The sequence below is a fragment of the Vipera ursinii genome, assembly GCF_947247035.1.
Source record: "Vipera ursinii genome assembly, chromosome: 7".
In the NCBI taxonomy this organism is placed as follows: domain Eukaryota; kingdom Metazoa; phylum Chordata; class Lepidosauria; order Squamata; family Viperidae; genus Vipera; species Vipera ursinii.
Genome location: NC_139521.1, coordinates 4838441 through 4848440, shown reverse-complemented (window position 1 = coordinate 4848440; position 10000 = coordinate 4838441). Strand labels below are relative to the sequence as shown.

Genomic DNA, 10000 nt, shown 5'->3' with positions numbered 1-10000 from the left:
TAAATAATGACCTAGAATTTATGCAACCTACTTTAACCCTGAAGAAAAGACGTCTAGAGACATAAAAGTAAATTTAAAGGGTCCAAGTTAACGCTTAGATGGATTCTTCGGAGCAGAAAGGAAATCAGGACTCTCTCTTCGTCATATGAAATTCACTACCACAGGGGTCTTCAAACTTGGTCCTTTTATGGCTTGTGGACTTCAACTCCCAGAATTCCTCAGCCAGGCAGGCTGACTGAGGAATTCTGGGAGTTGAAGTCCACAAGTCATAAAAGGGCCGAGTTTGAAGACCCCTGCACTACAGCTTCCTTGTTTTACCTTGACTGTATGTGAAGCAGAGTGGAGCTTGACAAACGTTTCAACATCTGGGGACACGACAATTGGGAAACTACCAGGTAGGGTGGAGTCAAGCGTGGGCTTAGTTTAGAGTCATTGCGCAGCTGCAAAAGACATAAGCTTGACTATCCCCTAGAGCCATGAAGCCTTTATCTGGTCGTTTCCAGGGGAAGGCAAGCAATCTGGGGAGACTCTTGTAATTTAGGCTGAGAAAAATAAAGTTGCTTGCTTCTGCTCTTTACGTCTGGCTCCACTTGTTTGCCATCTGACAATTATGGCCAGTTTCCTCCACCTCACATCAAGTGATGCTCAGGGGATGTTTATATCCAAATCTGCAAGATGGTCCGTTCGTCTCCAGCTTGAGCGGGGAGCTGGACTAGAAGACCTCCAAGGTCCCTTCCAGCTCTGCTCTATTCTATTCTATTCTATTCTATTCTATTCTATTCTATTCTATTCTATTCTATTCTATTCTATTCTATTCTATTCTCCATTCCTTCTATTCTATTCTATTCTATTCTATTCTATTCTATTCTATTCTATTCTATTCTCCATTCCTTCTATTCTATTCTATTCTATTCTATTCTATTCTATTCTATTCTATTCTATTCTATTCTATTCTATTCTATTCTCCATTCCTTCTATTCTATTCTATTCTATTCTATTCTATTCTATTCTATTCTATTCTATTCTATTCTATTCTATTCTTCTCCATTCTATTCTATTCTATTCTATTCTATTCTATTCTATTCTATTCTATTCTATTCTATTCTATTCTATTCTATTCTATTCTATTCTATTCTATTCTATTCTATTCTCCATTCCTTCTATTCTATTCTATTCTATTCTATTCTATTCTATTCTATTCTATTCTATTCTATTCTATTGTCTGTATTCAGCATTGTTAGGTTCTCATATCTGATCCTTCACAAGATCTACCTTCTCATGTATAGGATGATGCAAGATAATTCATAAAGATCATCAGGTGCAAACAGAAATACACACTATTTCCATAGCAAGGAAGAAAAAGCAGGAATGGTTAAATTGATCAATTTATTCAAAGAGCAGAATATATTTAAGTATGTTTTTTTTTACTTGGATATCACTTCTGGATTTTGTGCTTGCAATGGAAAAAATATGAAATTTTGACTTTGGTTTTGTCAATTAGATGGATATGTTGTTATAGAAATGGGCGTGTAAAAACAAAAATTTGAGGCTGGAGTGTTTCTATCTTGTACTCTGCTAAAAAGAGTTGGAAGTCAACGCCTTCCCCCCTTTTTTTGCCTGATACCTCAACATTTTCTTTTCTTTTTTCCCCTCCCTTTTTCCTTCCCCCAATCTCTTATTTCTATTTTTCTTTTGCATTTTATATATTAAATAAATATAATACAAAAATGAGGAAGATGCGAGAAAGCAATCCGCTTCCTGCCCTCTTCCATAACGGAGCTGCCTATTAAAAAAACCTCAAAGACACAATCTACGTGTTTCTGACTTCAGGTTTGCATTAAAGAACGTGGTTGCGAAACACCCCCCCCCCCAAAAAAAAATGACCTAGATTATTTTTTACATTTGTAGCTACTCCTCGTGGCATTAACCAAATCGTTTCCCCATCACCCACGTAATCGAGAGTAGCAGAACAACAGCCAAAGTTAGTCGGTCAAATCTCATGCAAAAGGAAAGGGTGGAACTGGGGGTGGGTTTTATAGGGCTCGCATTTGTACCTTCATGTCCTTATAGAGCCACAATTTGGCTTCTCGCAAAACGCAATAACGATCCTGAAACTTATTGGCAGAGAGCAGTTTGGTAGGTTCTTCTTTATATTTCAGGTAGCCGGCTTGGATGGGGCCTCTGGACGTTTCCTCTGCCGAGACGATTAAAAAAAAAAGGCATTTGGTTCACCATCTCCTTTTTTTTAGTATATAAATTGTATATTATATGATTATATAGTCTAATATATTACAATATCTATAGTATATTATACTATATTATTATATATTAGATTATTATATATTATACTATACCATGCTATGCTATATTATACTATAATAAATATACTATACTATACTATAACATAACATATTATGATATAATTAATATAACATACTATAATATACTATAATATATTATGACATACTATACTTTAATATGATTAATATAATATAATTAATATAAATATATGATTAAAATATAATATAATGCAATGCAATGCAATGCAATGCAATACAATACAATACAATACAATACAATACAATACAATACAATACAATACAATACAATACAATACAATACAATACAATACAATACAATACAATATAATATAATATAATACAATATAATATAATATTATAATATAATATACCAGGGGTAGGCAACCTCGGCTCTTTTATGACTCCTGGACTTCAAGTCCCAGTATTCCTGAGTCAGCGTAGCTGACTCAGGAATTCTGGGAGTTGAAGTCCAGGAGTCATAAAAGAGCTGAATTTGCCTACCCCTGTACTGTACTGTACTGTACTGCACTCTACTCTACTCTACTCTACTCTACTCTACTTTACTCTACTCTACTACTGTATAACATAACATAATTAATATAACATACTATAATATACTATATTTTGACATACTATACTAAAATATAATATGATTAATATAAATAATATAATATAATTAATATAAATATATGATTAAATATAATATAATATAATAAATATAATACAGTAATATATAGTATAATATATTAGTTATAGTATATTATATATTACACAGTGTACTAAATTTTAAAGGTGGCTTTCAGCTTACGACCACAATTGAGCCCAGCATTTGTGCTGCCAAGTGAGAAATTTTTAAAGTGAGTTTCTCCCCATTTCACCGCTTTTCTTGCCGCCCTCGTTATGCGAATCTCTGAAGTTGTTAAATTAGTAACGCGGCGGGTTAAGCCAAATCTGGCTAACCCACCCCCAAATTGGCTTTGCTTGTGAGAAAGTCGCAAAAGGGGATCACGTGACCCCGGGGGATGCTGCGACCGTCGTAAATAGGAGTCAGTTGTCAAAGCATCCGAATGCAAATCCCGCGACCCTGGGGATGCTGCAACCGGGTGTAAGCGCAAAAAACAGTCATGTCAATTTTTCCAGTGCCATTATAGCTTTGAACGGTCGCTAAGGTCAGTTGAGGTCTACCTATATACCTTTTAAAACTAATCTGGGGGGGGAAACAAAAGAACAAACAATTAGAGCCCTCCTCTATTATTTTAGACTTCTTGGCTCTTGGGAAATACCTTGCTTGGGTGGAAATGTGGTGTCTTTAGCTATGATTAAACATGTTTCTTCGAGACCTAATTTAAGGGCACTGCAACAAGATAGCACATAAACGTATCTATATTAACCAGCGTTCGTTCACCCGAACCAAGCAAACATTTAAAGGGTGTTATGGCTGGACTGAGTTCCAGGTTGTACAGTTCCTACTAGCAGCTATTTTAATCAGAACCTTTTTAAAAAGTGTCCGGGTTTTTCTTCTTGCTATGATCCTTCAAGTCAACTTTTACTCTCCGTAACAGGTTTCCTGAGCAACAATTTCAAAATTGGTTTGATTTTTCTTGATGTTCGATCTCCTTGTTACTTTGATCCTTTCAAGTCAATTTTTGCTCTTAGTAACAAGTTTCCAAAGCAACATTTTCGGAATCGGTTTGATCTTTTGTGTGTGTGTGTGTGTGTGTGTGTGTGTGTGTGTGTGCCAGGTAATTTTGTGATGGGGCGAGTAACCCAAAATTATTTGTATGGCCATGATTAATAATAATAATAATAATAATAATAATAATAATAATAATAATAATAATAATAATAATAATAATAATAATGGTGGTGGTGGTGGTGATGATGTTGGAAGGGACCTTGGAGGTCATCTAGTCCAACCCCCTGCCCAGGCAGGAAACCCTATACCATTTCAGACAAATGATGCAATGTCTCTAGACCAAACTAGCTTTTTAAAGCTTCTGCTCCATTAAATTTGAATTCAGAAATTGACAGACTTAAAACTCACTACAGCTGGCAATAGCCAGCCGGCATTTAGTAGGTTAAAATGATATATTTCTAGTGTTACGTACTGCCTAATTAGTTATGGTCTTTATATTGTTTTACTAGTTGATTTTATGCATATATTTTATTTAATTCGATGCGGTTTTAATTTATTCTATTAGTCCTGTGAGCAATTTTCTTTCTTCTAGTCCCCGGCTTCAAATTAAATAAACCAATAAATTGCAATCCTTTGGACATCATCCTCTTTGTAAGATGAGTAATAGGTTATTTACATAGGTATGTTTTATATATGCATGTACTATAAGGCACTCCTATAGAGAATAAGATATGGAAAATTGGTTGGTTCACTGAACGTCTCGAATCTTAAGCAGGGACAACAGCAAAAGTTATAAACCAGGATTAAACACTTTTTGCTTGAATACACTGTAACAAGGGACGTGGTGGCTCAGTGGGTTAGGATGCTGAGCTTGTCGATCAGAAGATCGGCAGTTTGGTGGGTTGAATCCTGAGTGCCGCGTAGCAGAGTGAGCGCCTGTTACTCGTCCCAGCTTCTGCCAACCTAGCAGTTCAAAAGCACGTAAAAATGCAAGTAGAAAAATAGGGACCGCTCCGGTGGGAAGGTAACAGCGTTCCGGGCGCCTTTGGAGTCCAGTCATGCCGGCCACATGACCACGGAGACCTCCTTGGACAAACGCTGGCTCTTCGTCTTTGAAACGGAGATGAGCACCGGCCCCTAGAATCAGAAACGACTAGCACGCATGTGTGGGGGAACCTTTACCTTTACTATACTGTAATACTAAAGGATTCTTTCTTCTTCTCCCCAAAATAATTGGATTCCTTCCTTCCTTCCTTCCTTCCTTCCTTCCTTCCTTCCTTCCTTCCTTCCTTCTTCATGCTTAGACCCTTTCAAACATACAAACACATGTATGATCCATCTATTTGCTGAGACCCAAATTTTTCTCTTGGAAAGAAAAGAGCATAACGTCACGTATAAAAGACCATTTAAACTGATTTATACTCATGCCTATGCACAGCAAATTTCTCAACTAACACTTAGCAGCTGCTTGGAGTTAGATAAAGATCAGTGGAATTCAAGGGAGATTGGACTCCACTCGTTTGTGGCCACTTAGGGATTCTAGGCTGAACCCTCTTTTAACTCCACCTCAGGTCCTCCTTCTCCTACAATATTCAATACAGCATACATGGGAGAAAAATACAGACAAATACTAGAGAGATCTAACCAGGGTCATTGCTGGTAAGGCATGTTGCTATGGGGATGGCTCAGAATACGGTTACCTGTCTTATTCTAAGTTCTGATTCAGGTAGATCTAATAAGGGCTTTTTATTAAAGGGTTGGACAGAATTCCAGATTCACGTTTTCTTTGCCGTGTTTATCGCCCTACTCAAATGAGAACCTTAGCCAGATTCAAACAGAATGCTAAAGCATATGTTAGCGCTGCTTTAATGAACCTTTGCTAGCTCCACCGGAGGAAAATGCGAACATCTGCTCCCACGTCAGCTACATAGAATTATTATTAGCTTGGATTCATGCATTATGCTAAAATGGTGACGTGGTGTCCTTGTCGCTGGCTGGCTTAGTGCAATGCATAAATCCACCATTATGGTTTCCCAGAGAAATGTTTTGCTCTCCAAACCGAACTTGCGAACGTCAGCCCACGGTGGTCTTGAAAACAACCCAGGTTTTCAAAATTACAATTCATTATCCTGACTTGTATGGTTCAAAGGCAGAATAAGCATAATTTCAATCTGTGGAATAAAGACCTCGGTGGGGCTGAATCGGATTGTCAATTTGCCACCAGATGAAACTCTACCTGCCATCTACTTAAAACAAAAAACAAAAAAACCCCCAAACTAAGCAGTTTCCTTTCAACAGTCCAATTGAATCTCCTGAAAAGAGGCCGGCTTGTCTTGGTCAGAAATTGACAATGAAATCACATTTGATTTATTTTCCTTCTTGTCTTTTTAGATCCTAGCTTTAGGATGTCTCAGCGGCAATGGATAGACCAGTAATGCCAAAATCAGAAAAGTCTACTGGGATTGATTCGGGAGACACATATTAAGGCAAAGAAAACAGAATTGTTCTGAAATCCATCAAAGGAAGAACAAAAATGCACAAAATATGTTTATAAGATTCTTAGGAGATGATGAAAAAAAAAAACACCAAGTGGAAATACCTATAGCTTAAAAGGGCCAAAGACTGGCAATAGAATATCCAGGTAGTCCTTGACTTACGACAGTTCAAAGTGACAACGGGACTGAAGAAAGAGACTAATGACATTCTAATTAACCAGTGGAACCACCCACCTCCAGAAGCGGTGAATGCTCCAACACTGGAAATTTTTAAGAACAGACTGGACAGCCATTTGTCTGAAATGGTCTAGGGTTTCCTGACTGAGCAGGAAACGACTCTCCAAAAGGAGGCAAATGACCAGCTCTCTGCAAGGAGTATAAATCTTTCTATTCCCCACCATCCAGTCAGAGCTGAAGAAGCTTCTTGGGTGAGAAGCGAAATGTCTTCGAAGAAAAACAAGGAAGTCCAGTTGCCTCTTGAAAAAGCCCCTTTGGGTTTGAGTCTTGCACTCAACTGGAAGTGAAATTGGCCTTCCAACGCCATCAGCATTTGTGCCTCTGAAGCCTTGTACAACGTTTACCTGCAAACGTCCACAACGGAGCCCAAAATTTACGTTGATAAGTGAGACCTTTGCTCAGTCAGTTTTGGCCCATTTTACGACTTTTCTTACCACGTTTGGAAAGAGAATCACTTCAGTTGTTAAGTCAGTAACAAGGTTGTTAAGCGAATCTGGCTTTGCTCCCTGCCCCTTGACTTTGCTTGTCAGAAGGTCACAAAAGGAGATCACGTGACCCCCCCAGGGATGCTGTGACCGTCATAAATAGGAGCCGGTTGCATCCTAATTAAAATCACGCGACCGTGGAGATGCTGCAGCGGTTGTCCATGTGAAAAATGATCCTAGGTCACTTTTCCCAGTGCCGTTGTAACTTCCAACGGTCACTAAACGAATTGCTGTAAGTTGAGGACTGCCTGCAAGAGGGAATGCATTTTGGTATTTACCTTCACCCATAAGCCCCACGGTTGGAAATTTCTTTATTATTAGACAGGCGTTGCTGGGGCTGGCCAAGGAACTCCAGTGAAGGATTTGTTCTAGAATATTCTCAGTGCAATGCAGGGGACGTTCTAGAAGAGAAGAAAGAATTAAAACGTGGTTATCATCAAATGGGGGAAGTCAGTTGCTCATTCTGGATATTGCCACATGCCCTATAAAAAAATTAAATGCCGCATTTTGACCAAACGCAAGTACGCCCAAAACGTAAACACCTGAGCTGCTGGTGTATGGAATGTCTAGATTGTTTTTTTTTTAAAGCAGGGGTCCCCAACCCCTGGTCCGTGGGCCGGCATGGGGCCGCGGCATGCACCACGATGTTAAAAAGATGTTGTGACTCTAGAAAGAGTGCAGAGAAGAGCAACAAAGATGATCAGGGGACTGGAGGCTAAAACGTACAAGGAACGGTGGCTGGAATTGGGTATGTCTGGTTTAATGAAGAGAAGGGTGAGGGGTGACATGAAAGTAGTCTTCCAATGTCTCAGGGGTTGCCCACAAAGAAGAGGGAGTCAAGCTATTCTCCAAAGTGCCTGAAGGCAGGACAACAGGCAACGGATGGAAACTAGTCAAGGAGAGAAACAACCTAGAACTAAGGAGAAACTTCCTGACAGTTAGAACAATTAATCTATGGAACAGCCTGCCTCCAGAAGTTGTGAACACTGGAAGTTTTTAAGAAGAGACTGGACAGCCATTTGTCTGAAATGGCATAGGGTTTCCTGCCTGAGCTGGGGGTTGTCTAAATGACCTTTCAGGTCCCTTCCAACTTTATCATTATCATTATTATTGTTGCTGTTGTCATCATTATTATCATTATTATTATAAACCGGGCCGTGTAAACAAGCGGGATGGAGGCAGCACACGAAACCACATCCCATCCAGTCTGCAGAAAACTCTCTGACCATGAAACGGTTCCTGATGCCCAAAAGGTTTTGGGGGCTGCTGTTTGAAAGGCTTTTTAAAGCAGGGGACTTATTTAAAGCCAGGAAGAAACTAATATAGTGCATCAAATGAGTTCTCGCTCCTTCTATAAACCTGAATGGGCCATCTATATGAAAGAGAGAGAGAGCTAAGAATTCTGGGAGTTGAAGTCCACTCAGCTTCAATTTGTCAAGGTTGAGAAATAATGGTTCAGAGTTATCACAGGCTACTTTTTTTTTCATTTCAACGTTACAGAATTGGGGCACTCGGATAGCAATACATTTTGTAAAGTGGAACAGTAACTTTTCCCAGTCTGAAAACCTTAGGAATACAGGTAGTCCTCAACTTACGGTCACAACTGAGGCCAAACTTTTTATGCTTAAAGTGAGCTTTGCTTGATTTTATGACTTTTTTTTGCCACAGCTGTTAAGTGAAACACTGCAATTCAGTGGGATGTAGCAACAGTCATAAATATGAACCATCTGCCAAGCATCCGAATTTTGATCATGTGGTCACGGGGATGCTGCAAAGGTTGTAACTGAAAAACAGTCATAAATCACTTTTTCCCAGGGCCGTTGTAACTTTGAACAGTCACCAACAGTCATAAGTCAAGGACTACCTGTAAATGGAGTACAACTTCCCTCAGTTCCAGACATGCTGCCAATGCGAACTGGGGAATGATAAGACATTGTAGTTTAACATCCACGATCAACCCTGGATAAAACAGGTGTCAAGGATGAAACTCTGTGCCGCTGCATTTCACCTTGCCTTTAGATTAAGGAGGAGGGGGGGATGTTTCTTTCAAGTAAGGTTAAATGGAGAAACAAAACTTCTTCAATTCAGCTGGAGACCGTGAGAGCCTGAAGCCTTGTCAAGGACACCAGAACAGGTGTGGATTTGAAGTGGACAGTTCCCATTGCAAAGTGAACTTGTTGCTATGGACTACATAAGTCGTTGGGGGTTTGGCTGGGAAAATTATTGTTTTAAGTCTACGATCTGGTGTTGGAACCTCGGAGTTAGTTTTGCTTTGACATAACCAAGCTATGTATTCAATAAATACTAAGATTTTCGGAAGTAAAATGAACCTGGAGTTTTATTTAGCTTCTTGATCTGGATGTTGACACCAGGGTTGATCCAGGCTGGAAATGTTGTGTGGAAGTGAGTTATATTTATATTTTAGGAAGCATCAACATAGCCAGCCTTTTAATAATTTGAGAGAAGGTCAAGGTGATATTGAGATGGTCAAGAGAAGAGCTTTCTTCAAATGCCTAGTGCAAAATTTTATTTACACAAGTATGTGATGGTTTTCATTCTACCTTAAAGAGATAGTTTTGAAAACAAAAGGCATCAAAAGAAGACACACTCAACAAATAATGTGTGAGCTCCCTAAGTAAATACATATTGCTTTATTTACAGCTATGCTGATATTTATGTTCAACATAAATCATTGGTTGGAAAACATTCATTATTTCCCCAGAAATATACATTATTTGCAAAGTATTCATCTTATATAAATTGCTAGTGAAAATTTATATTCCAGAGGTCCCACCATAGCAAATCCCTTACATAAGGCCAGATAGC

The 10000-nt window shown here is 38.8% G+C and overlaps 1 protein-coding gene across 1 annotated transcript in view; it reads right to left on the bottom strand.

The window, feature by feature from the left end:
* Positions 1-10000, bottom strand: part of ARAP2 (ArfGAP with RhoGAP domain, ankyrin repeat and PH domain 2) — a gene marked incomplete at its 5' end in the record, with an annotated part of 127193 nt that overhangs the window by 14869 nt on the left and 102324 nt on the right. Inside the window, 2 exons of the mRNA XM_083368063.1 lie at positions 2055-2194; positions 7453-7575. Coding sequence (XP_083224189.1) covers positions 2055-2194; positions 7453-7575 — 263 coding nt within the window. The remainder of the gene's footprint in view (positions 1-2054; positions 2195-7452; positions 7576-10000) is intronic.